Source organism: Pectinophora gossypiella, chromosome 8 (assembly GCF_024362695.1).
Source record: "Pectinophora gossypiella chromosome 8, ilPecGoss1.1, whole genome shotgun sequence".
Lineage (NCBI taxonomy): Eukaryota > Metazoa > Arthropoda > Insecta > Lepidoptera > Gelechiidae > Pectinophora > Pectinophora gossypiella.
Window position 1 is genome coordinate 6,489,045 of NC_065411.1, and position 24,299 is coordinate 6,513,343.

Genomic DNA, 24,299 nt, shown 5'->3' on the forward strand with positions numbered 1-24,299 from the left:
ACACTCGCTGTATATATCGAAAATCGACCTATAATATTCACCAGTGAATATTTCATGCTCAACACCGTTCCCTCAAGCGTTTTTCAACAATTTCTTAAACAAACTTATTATGGATAACACGCTAACAGTCTATTTTTGCAATATTTTTCACTTCCCTGCCATAATGCCGTCGAAGGGTAACTCAGACAAACATGGGGCTTCGGTATTTGGGGCTTGTGGTTTTTGTTTTTTTGTTTGTGCACGTCTATTGTGGAGACAAAGACGCGCAGATGGTAGCTGATGTAGTCTACGCCATGGAAAGACCTTCATCTGTTATCGCTACGCTTTGCTGGCCGATACGTAAGTCCTTTTTTAAATTCTTTAAATTCGTGTATCCATTATTGGTACCTATTGAAGTACTTAGTACTAATATACGAGGAAGAGCCTACAACTGTAATGTCTATAGCAAATTGATAAATACCAACCTGACCATACACAGGTCTCGAGTTACCAATCTATTGAATTTCCTTTTACATTCCTGGTGTTTGGAAAAACGGCAGATGAGTCTGACTAGTGTCTTCTTTGTTGCACTTTGGACTTCAACTAAACTCCTTTATAAGAACGACTTCTAATATCAAGAAATTAAAAGGCATTAGACGCCTCAAGGGAGTTGCATACTAGGAAACTGCCAAGTTCATTTCATTTGTACTCTGCTCGTTCTGTCCTCATCTTCCTTCAGACAAGAAGGTGCAGCTCTACACAGCACTGACCAGCGGGGAAGATCAGGTGACGATGCTGCAAATCCTCGAACCGTATCACCTGCCGCCGCGACATGCGCAAGATCAGCACATCGTGTTCCTGGCAGACCTCGCTTGTCCCAACATCTCTGAATACTTCAAAGCGGTACCTAACAGACATTTTTGTTATACAACGCTTATATACGCATGCATATGCATGGTCAATTCTGCCGTGTGCCATCGCTCTCTCCCGCTCTAGCAAATAGCGGTTCTGAGCAACAGAAAAGGATAGAAGCATAGGAAAGTGCGGTGAGTTGCTGACAGATGTGTTTTGAGAGCTTATTGTGGACGGCATACATAATCAATTCATAAACTGCTTTATGTTGTGACCTTGTGGTCCATGGGCAAAACCTGGACCACGAAGTTTTTAGTCCAGGGCAAATCTGGAGTTTCCTTAATACTTTGATACTATAAGTGTGGCTCTAAAACTCATTATGTTACAGAGCAATATAAAACAGCATTTCCGCTCTCCGTTTCGTTGGATCCTGATCGCAAGCGTTGCAGACGACACGTCGCAAGGTGGAGTCCCCGGGGCTATTGACGATATCGAGGTGCTACCAGATGCTGAAGTAATGGTCGCTCAGCCCACCAGTAATACTTCTTATGATCTTTATTTCAGTGAGTCTCTATTCTGCTTAATCAGACGATGTATGCTAAGTTTTTTTATATTTTTTGAATTATCTGATGAAAATTAAAGTAGGTTTACTTGTATCCGCAAGTAGAAGCCGTGGTACCCCAGTTGGTAGAACGCTTGGCTCTCACTTTGAAGGCACAGGTTCGAATCGAGCACAGGCCTAAACCAATGATTTAGGATTTTCGAATTTATGTTTGGATCATAAATTATTATCACATGCTCAGTGGTGAAAGAAAACATCGTAAGGAAATCCGCATTCTCGAGATATGCATTTTCGGAGGCATGTGACCTAAACTGTATTGGGCTGGTTTTCCCTTCGCGGGTTGAAAAGTCAGAAGGCAGTCGCTTCTGTAAAAAGCCGGACCTGTCAAATCTTCAGGTTAGGTAAACGGATCCTGTGAAAAACGGGATAATGCTAGGGAGATGATGACTTGTATCCGCAAGATGATTACTTCGGTAATAAAAACTCATAGCCGTAATACCTAGGCAATCGGTAGTTGACTTCTACCGCTTCTACGACGTACCTGCGCAGGAACAGCTTGGAATTACACGTAGGTAGTATTGAAGCCGCGTGAATAGGCGCGGTGCGTGGATCCGTAAAAATAAACGTATGAGGCGTTAGTGTTTCTTTTCACCACTGGATAAGAAATCCGGTAAGGTTCTTTTAAGCCCCGGCCTCAATGGGTTATAGGTTATACTTGACCTGTCGTTTTCAGTTTATAAAATCGGCAACGGTAAACCATGGTGCACAGAGCCGTTCGGGGTGTGGGACACTCAGGCCGGGTTCCAGCAGACGAACCAGCTGGCCTCCACAGCTGATAGAAGACTCAACCTGAATGGCTATGAGATACCAGTGTGCTACGTTCTCACTGACAATGACAGTGTCTACCATCTGACAGATGGAATGTAAGCTGCATTATTATTTAATTTAGTGCTCACTACCTGGCCAGGCAGACGCTGTCCTACCCGATCACAGCGACAACCACTGGGTCCAATTGTAACTAGGTACAAATTATTAGTGGATCCTCACTTAAGCATATAATAAAGAATAATACTACGTATAGAACGGCAACTCTCCGCTCCCCGCCTGAGCTAGGTTTTTACCACGAACATAGTTTAGACTTTAATCGTATGGCGTCAGACATCACACACACAGATGCGCATGTACAATAACGTCAATGTGTGGTGTCTGTGTAAAACGAAGTTGTTTGTATGAAGTGTCGGGGGTGTGACATAAGGACACACAAAATGTCATTCTGCGAAACTATTTGTAATATAATAAAAAGAGATAAATCACAAAGAACGTTGTTTTGAAAAACAGATAAACCTAAAGTAAAGTGGCATGACACTTCCAACAATATTCAATTTCTTTTTCCTTAAAATTAAACTTCCCCTTTTCGTGAATAAACTCTTTAGATAAAGTAAGCAACGCACATGTATGTTTTCAGAAACGATCACATAGATACAATCACGAAGGTAAACTTCCGTACAACAAACCACTTGCTGGACTTCCTCAACGCCACCAGAAAGTACGTGTTTGCCAACACCTGGGGGTATAAGGTCAACGGCACGTGGAATGGCCTCACCGGGTACCTGATCAGAAACGAAGTAGAAATCGGAGGTAGGTTGATCTTACCATGGAGTACGGAAACATCTTCATGTGTCTATAATATTATTTATGTACCTAACCTAGGTAAAACTAGCCTTGAGGCTTTGTCTAAGAAGGTTTACATTTTGCATCCTGGGCCTCATCCAGATTATCGTATTTTTTACCCAGAAAATCTCCATTGCTTATCTTTATCCGGCCAAGTAGTAATGGCGTTTTAGACAAATCTAAAAACGCACTCATCTTAAAAAAAACATTTCGCACTAGCAGTCATCTTAATTTTGTAGGTTCTCCGATGTTTTTCACGTCCGAACGGATATCTGAAGTGGACTACATATCGAGTCCAACGCCAACTCGGTCTAAGTTCGTGTTCCAGCAGCCCAAGTTATCCTATGAGAACAACCTGTTCCTCCTCTCATTCAAGACCACTGTCTGGTACAGCCTACTAGGACTTATCTTCTTGATGTTCCTGGCACTCCTAGCTGTCGCCATTTGGGAATGGAAAAGAACAAAAAATGATTTACAAAGGGTAAGATAAAAACTCCATAATAGGTACCTACCTAAATACTGCTGGCCTAGCATCGTAAGCACGCGACTCTTTCTCGCCGCGACAGAGATCGCCTGTCTCTTTCTGTGCAGTACTGTGAGAGAGTGACGGGTGACGTATATCGAGGCAAGAAAGAGTCGCGCACTTACCTACGGTGCTAAGTCCGCTGTTAAAAACAAAATTAAAAACTACGTAATAAATCTGTATAATAATATGTATGTGAATTACATTTGAAAGAATAAATCAAAATAGTAGTGAATATGCGTAAGTAGGTACTTTCCAAGCATCAAAAGTGTTATTTATTATCGAAGTTTTGTTAAAAACTTACTTACTATCCTACCAATGCAAATCATTTCAGGCTTCCGACGCGGGTGTTCTAAGAGGCAATGTGCAAGATGTCGCTCTTCTTATTTACGGGGCAGCCTGCCAGCAGGGAAGCACGGTGGAACTGAAAGGTACTATACTTACATACCAGCTAGTCTACACCAAAACTCCTCGCAATTAGACATTCGACAAACATAGTAAACCTGCACCTTGCTTCTCTTTCTTATGTGCAAGGCGATTCTCCAACCGTTCTCCTGCGACCGATTCGGGCTCTGCTTTGAGGTACGTAGGTAGTAGGCGCATGTTATTTTTTCTTACCTTTTTTTAGAAGATTTTAAAAATGGAAGGATTTTTTTATGCAAACCACCATTCTGTCCTAAGCACCTATCTACCTACCTACCAAAGCACCGATTCAGGATTTTGACGATTCTTCGTTTGTTTTTACGAGAAACATGTGGTTTCATTGTCATACTCTTCCAGGGTCCCTAGGTCGCGTGGTGATGCTAGTCCTATTCCTAGCTCTAATGTTCCTCTACACGTCGTATTCTGCCAACATCGTGGCTCTGTTGCAGTCCAGCTCATCGCAAATCAGGTCCTTAGAAGACCTTCTGCACTCTAGACTGAGGTTCGGAGTACATGACACTGTCTTCAATAGGTATTACTTCTCGGTAAGTTGTTGCAGATTTTTCAAAAACGTTTCCAAGACATTCGCAATGTTCATACATAAGTACATAAGACCATGCATATTTCCCGTTGGGGTAAGTAGATACCACAGTATTCCACTTACTACGATCCTGACTCCTTCGCTTCCTCCCCGGACCGTATGTAGATAGATTTTAACCAAATTATTCCCCTGATTTTACTTCAAGAGGAGATTAAACTACTGTACCAACATCTAGCCAAAACATAACGGATTTCTAATCAAATGTGTAATTATAATCCAAAGACGGCAATGACAGAACGACCCTATAAAATACATATTGTGAAGGATTATTTTAATTTGATCTTCCGCGATTTAACAATTTTACGACAGCTATAAAGAACATAATAAACTCCACCCGGAACTGATTTTGTTTCCTCTTCAGACAGCTACAGAGCCTACTAGGAAAGCTATTTATCAGACCAAAGTGGCACCCCCCGGTACCACCCCCCGATTTATGACAATGGAGGAAGGGGTCAAGAATATGCAAAAGGTAAGAGTTAAACTTACATAAACTGCCTATATACGTACGTCCCACTGCTGGGCACAGGCCTCCCCTCAATCAACCGGAGGGGGTATGGAGCATACTCCACCACGCTGCTCCACTGCGGGTTGGTGGAGGTGTTTTTACGGCTAATAGCCGGGACCAACGGCTTAACGTGCCCTCCGAAGCACGGAATCATCTTACTTTTTCAGACAATCAGGTGATTCAAGCCTGAAAAGTCCTTACCAAACAAAGGACAGTCTCACAAAGTGATTTCGACAAGAGTTAAACTTACGTAGTAACTATTAAGTAATCTGTGGCATAGAATAAGGAATAATACTACGTATAGAACGGCAACTCTCCTCTAGTCTCCCCTCCAACGGCTGAGCTAGGTTTACCTCAACCCTCGGTCTTACTTTAGTCTTCAACATGGGCGTCAGACGTCACACACACGGGTGTGCGTGTACGATAACGTCAATGTGTAAGTAGTGTCTGTTGTTAAACCTTATCGTCAAAATCATTTTACGACAAAAATAACATTACCTTTTCGGCATTATATATGGCGATACGGCTCACCACCTATCACGTTGGTCTAACAGAAATCTCGGTGAGGTTGGGTACTTAGTTCATCTTACTATGGATGTACCTCTGACTACCACAATTGGGATGGAGTCGTGTTACATACTATTCGCGACGATAGCATATTCTTATATCTATTTTGCTGTAAGTAGATACTTTAATCGAATTTCTATCACATGGTAGGGTCTATTCGCGTTTCACATGGAGACCGGTGTGGGGTACAAATTCGTCGGCAAGTTCTTCCATGAAGGCGAGAAATGTGGGCTGAAGGAGATCCAGTACCTGCAAGTGATAGACCCCTGGCAGGCGGTGCGGAAAAACACGCCTTACAAAGAGCTATTTAAGATTGGGTGAGGTTGAATTACTATCGTCGCCTTTTAGTGGAAGCCACGAAAGCACCATTTTGAAAATCAAAACCTTGCAATAGAGAAACTAAAATACAATTCAATCCAAATAAAAAAATTGTAGTACATTTTTCCCGGGTTACCTAAAGTTGAAGAAAATCACATCAGGGCGAGATTTTTCAAAATGGCGCTTGCATGGTTTTCATCATAAAGACGAAGTTATGTAGCTATCTATGTGTGTATCTCGTGGCCATACCATAGAATTGATCATATCATAGTATAGACACCCGATATGGCCAAACGTTTGTTGAAAAATATCATTAAACGTTGACGTTTCAACGATATGGTCAACTTAAGTTGGCTATTTCATAAAATATGACCATTTCATGAAATGATCGAGCACTTCATGAAATGACGAATACTAAGATCTGGCCACGACATGTACACTCACACATGTTATGTGTTTTTGGCTTATCGTCATCATCAATTTTCCTAGTGTTTGTCCGTCTAGTCCTTCGATCATTCTAGTCATGTACCTAAAAAAAAATCAAGCGTTTTTTTGGCGTGAAAGATCTAAAAAGCAAATCTAACACAGAGACGACGTTGCTTACCTGCGCCAGTGATTTCACAAACACAGTAACGACTGTTAGCTACTTTGCCTTATTTATTTTACAGGCGCATTCCATAGACTTAAAATTTTTGTTCAGTCGTCGCACAGTATATTTCGTATAATTAAGTTTTTAACCATTTTTAGGATGAAACGCGTTCAAGAACATGGTCTACAGAAAAGAGAGAACCATCTGTTGTACGAAAAAAGACCGAAGTGCTCTGGCCGAGAGTCGAACTTTGTATCAGTTAGTATGGTGGACTGCTACCCTGCTTTGCTTATACTGTCCTACGGTGCTATTATAGCTGTATTCTTCCTTGCTATAGAGGTCCTCGCAAAGAAACGACACGATTTAGCCAGGAAGGTCTGCTGTAGACATATACATAATGATAGTGACTAGTCAATATTTAATTAATTAGTAGACACCTAGAGGACCATTTTCTTATCCGCCGAAAAGGAAAGGGACGGATGATTGACAACTGTTAATTTTATAATGAATTGATAACCCAACCGAATAAAATAGGCATCTCGCTCAACCAACCCGTGACGTGTGCTGTCAACTTACTTCTGTCGGGTTATTGGCCAAAATAAAATATTGGAAGGGCTTTTTAAATTTCGGCCTAAAATTGTCAATTTTATGCCTGACGATTACCCGTCTGTTTCTTTTTCCGCGGATAAGAAAATGACCCGATGAATGATGCCGTTGGTCCCGGCTATTAGCCGTAAAAACACCTCCACCAACCCGCATTGGAGCGTGATGGAGTATGCTCCATATCCCCTCCGGTTGATTGAGGGGAGGCCTGTGCCCAGCAGTGGGACGTATATTTTATGTTATGCTGTTTATGTTATGTAAGAAAATGACAGCTATAACTTAAAATAAAACTAGATGGTGTGTACAGGAATCAGCACCTATATGTACTTATAACAGCACCTGCCTATAATGAAAATATGTATAAAGAGTGTGCTGTATATTTTATACTTAAAATTCCTTAGGCACCTTATGTTAGTATCGCATGTACCAGGTGGGTATGCATGTAGGCATAAAGCTACTACATGTAGGAGTTATACAGCGCTACCAAGTATTTTTTGGGGAGTGGCCTGAAAAGTTCTTCATTGGATCGTAGGTAGGTATATAGAGCATATCTACTTTTCGACGCTGGCCCACTGCGCATTAGTGTAATGAGATAATGATGTAAAAATTAATAGTGGTTATTAATTGTAATTATGAATATCAAAGTAATTCGTCGGAAGAACATTCACCTTAGGGTAGGGTAGATTAGATAAGAGTGTCTAAATAAAATCACAAAAACCTATCCTCATAAAAAAATCAATTATATTCCAATAAATCAAAAAATGACGATCAAATATTAGAAAATAGGTACTTTGTTTTCTTTCAGAATTTCAGATTACTAACAACAATATTACAATAATAAATTTTAAAATAGCACATGTCTTTTTTAGACCTTAGGCTTCAATGTAGGCCGTCAACATAAGCAATCAACTTATGAATATCTTATAATATTATGATTATTATCTTTCCTAACTCTTACTTACAAGACTACCACAAAATTATTTGTTTTTGTTGAAATTTTTTTGTCGAGGCCCTTTATTAGGCACAAATTTGGCTCCAGCACCTTTCGAGCCTTGTTTAGGAGGCCCGTTATTAAACTTATTTTCATTTTGCCCGTCTGCAACAGCCGCGTCAGTTTTATTCTTCGGCGCTGACGCTGCTAGTCTTCTGACGAGGAACTTAAATGACATCTTTTTATTGGCTATAAAATGGTTTAGTGAATCCAACGGCAAAAGGGCACATTTGGCTTGGCGGAAAACTTCATCAGCTTTGATAGCGTCGTTGAAACAATGCTCGATGAAAACCACCTTCCTTCTAGGGTCCTGTTTGCTTGTAACACAGACTTCGTAGATGTATTGCCTTGCCATGTTTTTGCTGCCGATGTGCTGGACAGTCCAGTACGCCATCTTCTGCGACGTATCGATCTTCATGGTGAGAATGAACAGCAGCTTCCCCTGATTCAAAAGATACATGTGACGGTCGTCCTCGCGAATGTTCACGTTGCTAAGCTCAATATCGGCATCAGGATTTGCAATGAAATTGTCTGCATGGCGCTCCTTGAAGTGATTCACCATGTCACCCAATTTTCCTGGGGAAATACAAATAAGTACCTACAACATTTAAATCATGGAATAAGGAACCTACTTACCTACAGGAGTTGAAAATATCAGGCAATTAGATACCATTGGGAGCGTGATAGGTAAGTAGGTGCTTACGATAAAATAAAAATACTTTAAAGCGCCAGCTATGCGAGCTAAGCCAAACTAACTTAGCTTAGCTCTTAGTCTAAAACTAGCATTAATATAATAAGGCTAATAACACTAAGTAATTCAACTAACCGTTCCACGAGCATCTTCCAAAAATTGCTCCCAGTGGGCAGTCCATATGGCGAAATATGCATTCCTTCAGGTGACTCTCCAGATCGTCCGCTGTCATCGTGTACACGCAGCCTGACGGCTTGTTAGGGCATGGCACCTTGGCCTAGGACAAGCCAAATATTGATTTTAGTTAGGTACTATCGACGCGAATTATTAGTGACGGAAAATTCCACTTGATTTACACTCATATTTCATGAGCTGAATCATTCCCTTCAGTGATCGTCAATCCCTAGTCACACTACCAACTCGTGAGTAGCGGGGTACTATGCTCTGTTCGGTACCCCGAAAACATCCTTTGGCGACAGCACATCCTCGCCGCCAAAGGCTCACGATCAGAAGGTCCCAGATTCGAATCCCGATTGGGACCAAATTAGAAAAATCACTTTATCGTCCCTAGTTAATTAATTAGTAGCCCTGACACCAGGGTTGATGAGGTTGGTAATTCACCTCACAATCCACACGATAGAAGAGAAGATTCCCTTCAGTATTTGGTAAGGTAAACACACATAACATCACTAACATCCTATATGTAGGTTATTTATGTCATGTTACCTTGGCAATGAGTTCCTCAAGCTGCCAGTTCCTCATCTGCGTCATGGGCTGACGACAGATGGGGCAGTTTGGTGGGCACAGGTTGGTGGTACACACGTTGCAGAGACTGTGCCCGGAGGCACATTGGTAAATGGGCTTGCTCATCGTCTCCATGCAAACCGGACACTCTGGCAATTCCACGGCCATTGCTGATGCTCTGTGATTGTAAAGAAATAAGTTTAGTAGGTACGACATATTTGTATTTAGACATCTGCCAAAGTCGTGTACAGTTCCGGATAGGGTAAGATCACGGCACGGCAAGCTAAAAGCAAGGGCCAAGTTGCGAAATCTCATCTAAGTCGTAACATAAGCTTACGAGCATATCCCAAAAATGGGGTAGTCAGAGGTACATCCATTGCAAGATGAACTCATCCAAGTCAACAAACAAATATTTGTCTTGAAAAGTTTATTTTCATGAGGGTGACTGACGATGTCCTATTCTTAAAAAGTAGGTGATGAAGACATCACATGAACTTTATATTATAACATATAATAATTAAACATAGAACACGTTCAGCTGCTTGTCTTCCCGGGCATGTCGTAAAAACCGACAGAGGGATTGCGTTCTCTAACATGATGGACTAATGTTATGGGCGATAGGCTGATCCCTTATCACCATAACGTTCATCATATCCATCTTAGGACTTCGTATCAACAGTGGCTGCAAGTTGTCTTTGATTACTTGTGGCTCTGCCCACCCCATTTGGGATTACGGGCGTGAGTTTATGTATGTATGTATGTATAATAATTACCTAACTATTTACCACATATATATGAGGCAGCAGGCACCCATATTGTTAATGTTCCGTAACTTTCTTTATGTACATACATACGAAGAAAACTGTACATCAGTAAACCACCCGAAAACAATTTTATATCACTCTGAGTTGTTCGACTTTTTAATTTAGGTATCTGAAATTTTAATACCTAGTAGGCATTTAAAAGTCTCCCCTTTCGATTTCGATGGTTGGCTTTTTTAATGAGAATAACACAAAAATAATGGCTGAATAACAGACGGACAAACGGATATTTTTCTCAGTCTGACAATCTATTCGAAACTATAGCTACTGGTTGACTTTCTATATGCCTAGGTAAGTAGATATTATTTACAGAACCCTATAGGCAAGCCTATAACTTTGTACCCGGGATAATGTTTAGGATGCCCTAAAACTTAGTTCCCCGAATTATGTACATAAACTAGGATGCCACAACACAGTTAATATCGTGTGCGTCAAGCTAGCGGCCTCAAAAAAAAATGGGCACGAAAAACTAATTTGACCAACCCAAAAAGGGCTATGAACCTTTCTGGCATATCGTCACTGGAAAGGCAAAATTACGTAAGCGCCAAAAGGCCATTTCGAGAAAAAGCCGTTTAAAGTTTCATTTTTTCGTTTTTTTATCATAACTTTTTACCCAATTATCCAATTTAGATGATGTCAAAGAAAGGTTACATTGTTTTTTAATTTTCTATGTCCAGCAATACATATTATAACTGTTGGATTGCTATTTTAGGATATAGTGGCGCTTACGTAAAAATGACTTCAGTTTACAGTAAAGCAAATTTACTTAACCGCCATCTGGTTAAAATATTATTTGGAAGCAAAATTACTTACAGCTCTTACGACAATGCATACGAGAACGACAATATTTCTTTAAATATAATAATACTGTAATGTTAGCGGAGTAAAAGTTACTGTAACGACTTTTACACATCTGCTCTCATTATGTAAAAATTGCCTACAAAGTGATCGATTGATTATGTCAGTTCACCAAAAATTCTTTAAAGTAAGTTTTTGTAATATCTTACATGGGTAAAAAGACGTAAGAGACAAATAATTATTCTTAATACCTCTTTAAACTACTTATTACTTCAATTGATTTATAAAAATGGCTATTAAAATACTGAAGTGCCAGAAATAAAGTTTCATAAAATATAAATAATAGCGTACAACCCGTTATCTGTTTGTAAAAGTTTCTTTTTAACACTTTCAAAGACAGAACGTATACGGACGTTCCGATTCCAAGGTGCCATACTACCTATTATGAACCACCAATGACCCATGGTCTCTGTCCGTGAAAGGGTTAAACGGTTTTATTTAGCTAAACCCGTACGGTATATTTGTATCAAAATTAGATATTGCAATTTAAGTACCTTCCTGTTGTCAGATTGATCTGAAATTTGGTACGCACCTTTAATTCCGATGTCAATACAATATAATAAAATCAATAACATTATAAATCTAAGATGGCAGCCGGTACATAATGGGGGATTACATATTTTTCCACAACCCCCTCAATATGTGTATCAAAGATAGGACTACACTAGTAGAATACTGTCATTATGTCAAAATTTCAAATCCAAGATGGACGATATTACAAAATGACTGAAAGAAGGATGTTGCCCTTAATTTTGTCATTGTCATCCACCGTCCATAATATGCAGGGCAGCACAGTGGATCGCTGGGTGAGGTCGCTCCGCGAAGCCTGTGAAATCCCCAGGAGGCTTCTGAGCTTCTGGAAGGAGATAGGTTGGCTTACGTAGTCAACAATTACACGCATAATGGGCCACCTTAGAGTCTAAATGCGGAAAACAGAGCCCACTAACATAACATAACATATGCAGGGCAGCACAGCCGACCATGCAGTAGTATATTTGGGCTCAAAATTGTTTGAATTAGGACAAGCATACGTGGCTCTAAGTCGAGTCAAGTCTCTGGAAGGGTCAAGTCTTTTTCATTCCTCAATAATTCCCCTTATTGTTTTTAAGAGTATTTACCACGAAGTTTAATACACTTTTCCATTCGCTCGAACCAGGTATTATTTAACATTTATTCCACTCCAAAGTAGAAGTGTTCAAAATGGCTGACTTGAAAGCGTTGGCCGCTTCTTCACCGCACTGGAACCTTTGACCGCGAAGAGTTTCTTTTTTAATTTTAGGAAATGTAAAGAAATCATTGGAGCTTAGGTCAGGACTGTATGGAGGATGGTCAAGAATTTCTACGTTTTCCTGCTTCAAATAATCGTTTGACGAGCGGTGTGTGAGCTTGCGTTGTCATGGTGCAGCATCCTGCACTCCTGCGCATCATCATGCGTCGCTTTGGGTTAGATTTTCGAAGTTCGGCGATGACTTGTGGTAAACAAATTGTGGTATACCAATCTGCATTAACCGTCCTACGATCTTCAAGTGCAATTGTCGCAACATGACCGATTTTCTCCACGAAGGTAGCCACCATCTTCTTTGAAGTGCTTCGAGAGCGAACAACTTTAGTCGGCTTTGACTCGTTTTGGAAGACCCAAACTGTGGATTGTTGTTTGGAATCAGGATAATAGCATAAATCCAAGATTCGTCACCACTGATGATGTCGTACACGTGATTTGACTCTCCTCGGTTGAACCTCTGAAGAGTTTTCTTACACCATCTGACGCGGGCTACCTTATGATCGTCAGAAAATGCGGGATGCAACGGCAAACTAGTTTTCTCACACCAAGTGCCTCATTCAATATCGTTTAAATGGTTGTCCCTGAAATGCCTAATAACGCCTCTATTCTCGGTATGTCACATGACGATTTTTGAGGATTAGTTGTCTCACAGCAACGATATTATCTTCTGTGAAGGCGGATATCCACGCTCGAATTCTAAATACCAGCGTTCGATGGCTCGCAGACATGGCACTTCATCGTGGAATAGAGATTTTAACTGTTTGAAACACTGAAGTCGCAGTAGGCCTCTTCGAAAGTTATAGAAAATTTTTCTTTGTAAGATTCATTTTCGGACATGATCTGGCAGATTCAAACCAACGCTGTGACTAAACAATTGCATTAATCCTAATGCTTTCAATTGTTTTGATATTCGAAATTCCAACAAATTTGAATTTAGAGTTCTCAATTCAAAATTGGCGCTAAATATGCAAACGACAGAACTTAAAAAGTATAACAAAGTCGCTTTTTCTGTCCCTATATCCCTATGTACGCTTAAATCTTTAAAATTGCGCAACGGATTTTGATGCAATTTTCTTTAGTAGATAGAGTGATTCAAGAGGAAAGTTTATAGGTATGTATAATAACATCCAATAAATAGTGTAGAAATACTGTTATTTTTGAGGATTTTAATGTGATGTCGTAAATAATTTCATTTTTCCTCAGCATTGCATCCGAGCGGAGCCGGGTCGCTAATAAATTATAAAATCAATTCTAAAATAGTTTTACTTTTAGATATATTGTTAAAAAATAACTTCCTGGGAAAGTTACTGCTAGCCCACAAACTTGCTTAATAACAGCATAAAAATGCGAAGGCAAATTTACGTACACGCCTTACTTATTCTAAATACTGTAAGTCAAAATTACTTATTCGCCATTCACTGCATAAACATGCTAAGACATTTTTTTCTTATACGCCTTACTTATTTTAAAAGCTGTAAATAAAAATGACTTATACATAGTCTATTTTTTATTTTCAGTAGTCCAAAATTACTAATAAAATGATACTTTTCTAACTATAGAATGCCAAATTTACTTAAAGTTAATATGAAGTTATTATATAGGACCACAATATTACTTATACACCAGTCACGAAAAAAACACCAAAATCTTGTCGTTTAAGAAACTGGAATTGAAAAAAATCAACTATTTTCAAATTTACGTAAGCGCCAAAAAAGTGCTCGTATCGCAATGCTACCCAGACAGATCGACGCAGAATGAAACGCTGATTCCGAATATATAAAAAACCCAAAATACCTATTTTGGCGCTTACGTAATTTTGCCTTTCCAGTGACGATATCTCAGTGGCGCCACCTAGCGGATTTTTTAAAACTGCGGCGCACGATGAAACCTGTGCAAATCGATAGGGGACACTTGTCTGAACAAAAAAGCTTTAATGGACCTATGCTCTAAAGTGTCACGTTTTCAAGATATCTAGCTTGAAAGTTACGAAAAGTGTCGTATGGATAAATCGATTTTACTCTTTATCTATATACAATCGTAATATAGTGACAAAGTGATTGATTATACATGAAACATTATTTAATATACAACATATTTATCTTATTGAAAAAAAATGAAATTAATAAATACTTGCAACAACAAATGGTTTTTGTCTTTGCTACATTATATAGGAAGTACATAGGTACTTAACTGTGCACACCTAATCTAAGGTTACTAATTGCAAACTGAGTTTATCAGTTTGTGTTATGTATGATATAGGCGTCATTTACTCCTTAACTTGATTTTACTTGACACAACGACAGGATCTAATGAAATATAAAATAAAGTTTACATTTTTATATACGCAATGCGTTTAGTGCGGCATCATTAGTACTCGTTAAAAAGCAGAATTCTCGAAGTTTAAGAAATCTGTGTAAGAGAAACAAAATGGTGTACTTATTAACTGCCATTTTGCTTTCTCGTTTAATTCCAGGAAGTACGAAAATGGAGGTCCTTTGTTTAAAGTTGCACGAATTTCTATTATTTCGGCGGAATCAACAAGGATAGCGAATAGCCATACAATAAGTGTGAGTGAGACAACATCATACAATAAATACAATAGGACGATTGGCAGCCGGGTGAACTTTCAGTCAGTTCAGTTTGCCACTTTCATCTTCAACGTGCGCACGCGCTTTTCTCTGTTCTGAGACTCTATCCTGTTTATTCTGTTGTATTTGTTACCACTGTTGAGTTTGTTAATATTCCTCTTGAGTTTGTTAGTATTTTTGTTGACTTTGTTAGTGTTATTGTTGAATTTGTTGTTGTTGTCTTGGCAAGATGTCCAGTCATGTTGGTGCCAGGCAATGTTTTTTGTTGTGGTGTAAGCACTGTTCGTGGCCCGCGCCGAAGATCTCGGCGTCCTATACAGTCTTACTTGACAACTGAAGATTATATTGCTAGGCACCCCAACATCCTGAATTATGCTCGCCACTTATTTGACGATCGAGAGCTAAGTAATCTTATTTGAACATTGAAAAATTAAAAATCTCAGTATGCAGTGTATCTGGTATCTATATAGTCCCTGGTCAGTATAATACATAAAATGACAATGTATAATTCAGCTCGTTTCTCAATCGTGCTTTTCATAATCGAAATGTCATATGAAAAAAATTCGTGTATGGAAATAATATATCCTACTTTATCGAAGCTCTCATTATGTAGCGTCTTAGACGAATAGTAATCAACGCAAAACATTTTTAACAGAAAGTCGTCAACTTATCTCTATTATAATTAGCCAGAGATAGCTCTTACGCCAAGCGTATCACTTGTGTACCAGACTTACGCTTTCAATAGATTTTATAGCCAACTATTACCACTTAATTATGTATAATAAATGATATTTGCATTTTTTTGTAACAGTAGAGAGTAATCAGTTCATATTAATGCAAGCACAACGGTAAGGCTGTTTTTTCATCTGACATGTGCTACGTTGCTAGGTTTAATATCCACCAATCAGATAATTGGGTCTGATTCTGATCGGCACAATGAACCCGATTGTAGGGTATGCAACGTAGCATCTAGCATGTTACTGGTGGAAACGCAGTCTAAATGTGACGTACGTACTTCATTATTGATGGAACAGTATTATTATCGTTTCCAGCTAACTACGCAATACCGAATATGCCACATTTAAAAGAGTAAGTGAGGATTGCTTGCGCCCTAATAAATGCCTTCGGAAAACGGGTGACAGATCACCCACTCGTAAATGAAATAATCAACGATATATACCTTAAGCACGACGCCCCAAACTATCTGTGCGAGTTTGTAATACAAAACAATTTAAATCAACGCAGAGCCGCTTTCCAAGCTATAAACTCAAGTGAAGGCTTTCAACAGTTTCCCCATCTTATCATATGAGGATCTGTTGATAATGTCTCTGGGGCCGTATCAAGTGCCGCAGGCAAGAAGCTACTATGGCGAACACCTAAAAGAAAACGGAACGTTTTTCATTGAAGTGTATGAAGATTTTGAAGTTGACTATAATTTAAATCAATACAACATAGTAGTTTGTGATCCTTGGCTGACAAGAGCTAAAATACACTCGAGGCACCAGAGCAACAGAATTTATTTTGTATATATCTTGCTAAATAATAGTTTGAAAAACAGAAATAAACTTGTCGGTCACTATTGCAGCTGTATAGTTGGAAAACGGACACTCGGGTGCTGTGCTCATGTCATGTGCATAGTTTGGTATATGGGATGGGCTCGGCACCAAGAAATTCAACCCCCTGCTGCCTTTTTAGATCAAGTTATTATTTCTGATGAAGAAGAAGATTGATTATTCAAGAAGACTGATATTCATTATCCTAATAGGTACGAATTTGTATAAAAAAAGCCTATTTGTTATAAGTATATACACTGTATGTATTCAATAACAATTAGTATTGATTTCATTTTTAAGCAAAATATAAATAACTATATGACTACTTTTACGATGTTTTATTTCATACTTATAAAAACACAACTAAGAAAATCGATGAATAATTGAACAATGTGTTCATGTAATATGATTGTTATGAACTAAACAGCTTAAGGTCCCGTTGCATTGAAGGCACACACCCCATTGGTGTGTCTATACGAACTAGGTATGTTCCATACACTGCTGTAAAGTAAAGTAGTCCTAAAAGCGAATTTTCACACCCCACCTGCTTTCACTGTGATTAGACATTTAAGCTGCCTTTCATTGAATAAACATAAAAACTCAAAAAGTGTGAAATTGTTAGACAGTCATAGCAAATAACTTTGAGCGTGATTACCACGATAATAAGTCATGAGCTGTACATCTCACGACTCGTTTCTGGATTTCTTTTAAGTTACACATAAAAGTAAGTTATAGATATTTATTTTATCTATTTTCTATTTATTTATTTTTCAATAAAGTAAATATGTGGTATATTAAACACTAATATTCCATGCATAATCACTTAGTCACTATATTCCAATTGCATATAAAAGTAAAATCGATTTGTTCATACAATACTTTTCGGAACTTTCAAGCTAAATATCTTGAAAACGTGACGCTTTAGAGCATAGGTTCATTAAAGCTTTTTTGTGCAGAAAAGTGCCCCCTATCGATATGCACAGGTTTCATCGTGCGCCGCAGTTTTAAAAAATCCGCTAGGTGGCGCCACCAGGCTATGCCAGCCTCCATAGTAAAATGTTCAATGCCCTTTGTACTCTTATTGAAAAAAATAGTACCTGTTGTAAAAAAATTAGTCCCATCACGGTTCTGGATTTATAGCCATGTTTTATTGCACTTGCTAGCTTGACGGTGAGCGAAATTTGGCGAGAGTTAACGACAAGGTCTTTCGCTTTGATTTAAACGCCAAAAATTAGTACCGAAATAGTACTCACCCCCTGCAAAATACCGAAATTAGTACTTCAACGGTTCCAATGTTATAAAGGCAGTTCTTTGATCCCGCTGGCTTGACGTTTAGAAAATACCTATTATCTGGGGAGCGCTTGCATACTTCAGTTTGTAACTAATGTCAATGAACTCGTATGAAATAGTACTCCCTACCATCATAATTTGGACCTGATTCTCTTTGACGAAATATGTCAAAAAGTCATTATACCCTATATCATACATTTATCAAGAAAAGTACAGTCGCGAACAAAATTATTACACATGCTCAAGAATGTTGTCAGATTTTACTAATTTTTGGTATGGTCAAATTATTTTTTCGTGCCCATTTTTGTTTGAGGCCGCTAGCTTGACGCACACTTAATATCAAGATTCATAATCAGTTACACGAGTTACGACGTATGCTTAGTATTGGTGCTAATTCCTGCAGACGCCATCTAATTTTAAGTTATAGGTACTTACCTGTCATTTTCTTATCCGTTGGAAAAGAAAGGGACGGGTAGTCAACATGCATAAAATTTATGGAATCAACTACCTATCTGTTTAAAAAATCTACAACAACCGTCTTAACAATTTTACATCAGCCAATAAAACGGATTACAATACCAGCGATCTCGCCTATTTTATTCGCTCGGGTTATTCATTCGTTTTAAAATTAACTTGTTGACAATCATCCGTCCCTTTCCTTTTCGGCGGATAAGAAAATGACAGGTAGGTATAACTTAAAATAAAATTAGGAGGTGTCTGCAGGAATCGGGGCCATTATGTTGATAAAGAACTTACTTTTTATTGGCTTTAGCTGATGCCATCGTATCAACCTGTAAGAAGCAGAAACAATACAAGTTAATTAGGTACTGGGAAAGACAACCTACAATTACAATATTAGGTACTGATGACTGTGATTACAACGACTATGGATTGCGAATTTTTATCCCTTTTCTTTATCACACTAAGTAGGTACGTACGTGTCTACAAGAAAAAATAATTAGGTATGTTTACTTACTTATTACGGACACCACAGATGAACACGGACTTATTTACAAATTATAGGTAGGCAAGAACATTGTCATTGTTACCGCCATTCAAAATCCCACAAAGATCAAAATATAGGTACAATCGGTAATAGTCGATTTTAATAATGTACCACTTACCTACTCCGTAGCAAAAGGTACAAAAGGGTCAGCCACACAAAAACAGAAATTGGATGTGAATAACAAAAAGTAAGTAAGTACAGAAATATCCACTAGGTACGTTTGTGACATATAACACTGATCCTTATCCTTCGATGTGTTATTTATTTGACTCGACGTCAACTGACTGACTGACCAGGACCACACGCGACCACACGCTCGGCTTGTGTGCCTGCGTTCATGCCATACTGGCAGAAATAACAACACACACACACACACACACACAACTTGTATGAAGTGAACTTGTTGAGTTTAACAACGATAAGATTATGTTTATCGGAAACCAATCGGGGATACCTTAAATGACCCTTAAAACATTTAGCTTAAAAACTAAATTACAAATTCATAGTTGTTTTCATTGTTGTTTCTTTGAAACGGGGAATTCCCTTTTCATAGTGTAGTTACTTACTTTTTAAAAATAATTAAGAATTTAAAAAAGAATACAAATAATCTTTTTTAGTTGTTTCAAATTGTTGATTTTCTTTGATAAAATAAGTTTCAATGAGACAATAAGGGAAAGGAATGCGATATTATCAATGTACTTACTTATCAGCAAAACTATTTAAGTAGTAGCCAGGGATACCGAAGTATCGATAGTAGCAGGTATCTACAGCACTATCGTTGGTCGCTATATCCACGTAGTTATGTAGGTACCTACCTACCTATAAAAATAAAGTAGGTCCCTAGCTACTGTTAAAGAGAACGACAGTTCAGACTTTTCAGGCTAGGTTACCCAAAAAAACAATATAGATGGCGCTGTACAGATTTGCCTTCGTTTAACCTACTAATTGTCCCTTATCAGGATAAGGTGACACATTTCTGACTACACAGAAAAAATGACGATAATTTGTCTAAATTTTTCGCCAACTACCAGAATGTGTCCATATGCCGTTCATGCGTTCAAAAGTTACAAGCATTTTTTGGTGGCAGTGCCAGGATAACGGACTCCTTTTATGTTTGTATTTGTTATTACACCCAGGCACAACACATCGTACACCCGTTATTATTCTGATCAAAATAAAGAGAAGGGTAATTCTTAAATAGTTTGCAGAGAACCCCAAAAAAAAAATATATTTGTTTTTATGAGTTTTTATGATGCAAATCAAAAGTTTATGTCAAAAGCATATTTTGGATGCATATGGACAAGCTTAATACCCTCAGGAATATTAAAAAATAAGGGTAGAAAAACACGGTTGTGACATTTGTGCCTCGGTCGTGACATCACTAAACATGGCTGTGACACAATATGACATGGATGCGACTGTTTTGCATTTTTCATTGTAACTGTTGCTGTTATTTTTTTGTCATCTTAGTTTTTTGTCTCAATTGATTGGAGCAATTAGGCATTAACAAACACTGAATTGGTTTAATCAAAAGTATTTATTTGGTAATCTTCTTTCTGATTATATGTGATACTTAACTAAATCACAATAATTAAGATCGCGTCATAAAAAAGTTAGGATTTGGAAACAAAAACCTTTATACTTATTGTACATTTGCCGCAGATGGCATTATCTACTTGGCCGGACAAATGGGGAGCGCTGAAGGCTCTCACCCGGTACAACGTTTAAGGCAACAGGCCTAAGGGTGCCCAGTTGGGCGGGGTCAGTATCGAGGGTGCCCACCTCGGCTCAGAGCGTCGTGTGAGAAGAAAAATATTTGAAAGAGTTAATCGAACCTAGAGGGTCGATAGCGATAAGCGCTAATTGAGGGAAGTCGTCGACCACGCCGGCGGGGTCAGTATCGGGGTCCTGAAGTGTTTGGTGTCACGAGCTGATTGGCTGCCTCTATGGCTAGAGTAATCGAATCGTCGGGATCGTATATTACGTCCTTCGGACGCCGATACTTTTCAAGAGGTCATGATCGGACTCGGTCGTGTAGATTTTCACCTTATTCCTAAGGGACAATTTACTACGCTTGTTAAGGAGGATATGGGCCTTAAAAGTAAGACTTCTATTTAAGACTACGCCGAGATATTTGACTTACTCCTCCCACGGGATCGGCTTGCCAAACATCTTGATGACTTTAAGTTGACGGCGTGACCGTGGCGTGTTATAATAGCTTTTTGAAAAGTACACCACTGCACTTTTCTCCGGGTTTACCTCGATTCTCCATTTGCGAAACTACTTACCCAAGGCATTGGCCGCCCGTTGGAGAATTCCGGTCATCATAACTTGATCACGGCACGAAGAATAGATGGCTATATCGTCCGCAAATAAAGCTAGTTCGGTGTTAGGGGATTTGGGAATGTCACTAGTATACAATGAAAATAGTAAAGGGGAGAGGACGGAGCCTTGTGGGACTCCGGCATGTATCGGGTGCGGTGACGAGAGCGTCCCTTCCACGCGGTAGCGAAAGGTTCGATTTGAGAGGAAGTCTCGTATGATGTGCACGAGACGGTCTGGCACTACCAGTGAATAAAGCTTGTAGATCAAGCCGTTGTGCCAGACTTTGTCGAACGCTTTCGCCACATCGAAGAAGAGCGCTCCCGTAGCGACAGATTTTTTTAAGTTTAATCTACTAGAGATATGTTCAACAATACGGTGCACTTGTTGAACGCAGGAGTGTTTGGTTCTAAAACCAAACTGCTCTGGTGGAATAAGACTATTGGATTCGGCGTAGTCCTGTAATCTAGCAATATGAGCCGCTCATAAATCTTCCCCATGGTATTGAGGAGACTTATGGGGCGGTAACTCGAAGGTTCGTTTTTAGGTTTCCCAGGCTTTGGTATACCTATTACAATTGCTTCTTTCCACTGCTGTGGAAAGACGTAGTTGATCATGGCGACGTTGAATATTGCCGTTAGTAAACAGATGAGGGGAGCACCGAAGTTTTTAAGGACACGATTCGTGATACCGTCTGAGTCAGAGGCTTTTCGGGTATGAAGATTTTTAATGATATCTAGTACCTCTTCCTTAGTGAGCTGTGCAAGAGAAGGATCGGTGGGAGGTACAGAAGCCCTACGCTGAACTTCAGAGTTCACCGTCGAGCGGTGCCTACGATCGATAGGGAGAGTGCTGGGCGAACATTGGGCTTCGAGACTGTCGGCAAAGCATTCGGCTTTTTTGTCATCGTCAAAAGCGGGGGGTTGGTTAGGCCTATTGAGAGGTAAAAGCGTATCCTTTTGAAGAGACCTAGACAGCTGCCAGATGGCCTGGTGGTGGAGCTCAATGCCGCTCAAAAGATTATCCCACCGATTCTGTCGCATGTCATTAATACGTTTTCTTACAGTATGCTGCTAGAGACGCAAATGACGGCGACATTCCTCGGTGCGATTGGAATCATATGCGCGAGTGGCTGCGTTTTTCTCCGTTGGCAGATCTCGGGTATCGGTAGGCAGTTTCCAGCGATATGGTCTTCCATATCCGGAACCTGTTTTGAAGTTTCGTTCAAAACCGACCTCACGTGATCCGTGAGGGAGTTAATAGCTGTCAAGGCCTCCTCTAAGGAGGTTATTTGTACTGGGAACTTCAGGGCCAAGATCTGCAGAATCGTTGCTATTCCAGGTAAAGACCGTAGTCTCCTGATATCACGCTATGATACTTCTTAGCGTGATATCAGGAGACACGGTAGCAAGGGGTATCAGGGTTGTCGTTATTTATACTAACAATTTGACCAACCAATATTTCTCCTTGAACTCAGTGAGTTTCGTTCCAATCCCGAAATCCACTTCCGTAACAATACCATACAACCGCCTAAAAACCCCTGCCTAGTGTGGTTATGAATAAATTCCTTCCAAATATCTTGGAAGAGGCCCTTGCCCAGTACTGGGATCTATATGGACTAGTAAAGTAAGTACTCGTATGTAAGCATATCAAACAATAATATAATTTATAAATAAAAGCAACAAAACCCACTAAATAATTGAAATAAAAAAGAATGTCACGATCATGCATTATATGTCACAACCATGTGTTTAAAATGTCTACGGCTGTGACATTTTTATCATTACATGGTCGTGACAATTTGAAACGTGTTCGATATAACCCAAAAGCTATCCACGATACTGCAAATCTTAAGTAACTATTTTAAACTACACTGTATGACGTGCATATTATATTTCAAACAATAGTGTAACACTGATACTTAAGTTTAAAACTCTAACACGGCGTTGACGAGTTAAGGTTGTCCTTTTTTTAAAATGTAAAAGCAGATTGATTTTATACTGGTCTCAACGCTCTTAGCCATTGGCAATACTGACAAGAACATATTGTTGCCGTTCTAAAAAAACTTAGAAAGGGTTGCCAATGTCATAGATTTATTTCTACAGAGTATTGCAATTTTAAAGAGTCGCACACGGTTGTGACACAAAAACTGCTCACAAAATGTATGTTGTTCAAAATCATAAATAGTGTGCATTATTTATATATTTTGTTAAACAGTCTTATAGAACAAAGGTTCATCTTGCATAGTTATTGTAATATTTCGAATAATAACATGCCACATCTTCAGAAAAAATCATTTTATCTGCAATTCTGGCAATCTCACACGACACGTTCCGTGACATTTATGACTTCTAATTTTTTTTAATATAATATCTAATAATTTTAAGGCAAAAATTATATCCGGACACGATACTAGAAGTAATTACCTAAGTAAAATAATTCAGAGGTCACTGATTTTCCTAAAAAACATATACAATTCTTACAACTCACAAAAAAAAACGTAAGAAGAATCACCCTGGGGAACGTTGCCTAGAATCCCTCATTCATTCATCCCTCATTAGTGATTATATTTTAATAAAATATAACAACATTTTACATTGCGTCAACGCGCGTTAATAAATAGTGTCAAAGTTAGGGAAAGATCCCGAAATTTTCGGGATCTCGTCTAGTTCATAAAAAAATGTAAAGTAAGGATGGCTGTAAACAATGAAAATTGCTTGTTTGTGATAAGGTTCATTAATTATTATTATTTTTATCAAGTTAACAAAACTAACACTTACTAACTAAATACCTACTTAATTAAGTTTTCTTTGGAAATCAGCATAATCAAAACAAAAAAGTATAACTCAAGGAGATTCGCCCAATCCCGTCAATCTCGAATGGGATCTCGTCATATTATGCTTCGGGATTGATCCCTAAAAATTTGAGATCTCGCGAGATGGGGATCCCGCGAGATCGGG

The 24,299-nt window shown here is 38.9% G+C and overlaps 1 protein-coding gene across 1 annotated transcript; it reads left to right on the forward strand.

The window, feature by feature from the left end:
- Positions 1-447: 447 nt before the first annotated feature.
- On the forward strand, positions 448-17,546 carry LOC126369117 (ionotropic receptor 75a-like). The gene is made up of 11 exons (XM_050013409.1): positions 448-882; positions 1,220-1,394; positions 2,127-2,316; positions 2,859-3,031; positions 3,304-3,545; positions 3,922-4,018; positions 4,368-4,555; positions 4,973-5,080; positions 5,834-6,000; positions 6,749-6,848; positions 15,054-17,546. The coding sequence occupies exons 1-11, from the start codon at positions 772-774 to the stop codon at positions 15,081-15,083; spliced, it is 1,581 nt and encodes a 526-aa protein (XP_049869366.1). The 5' UTR covers positions 448-771; the 3' UTR covers positions 15,084-17,546.
- Positions 17,547-24,299: the final 6,753 nt, after the last annotated feature.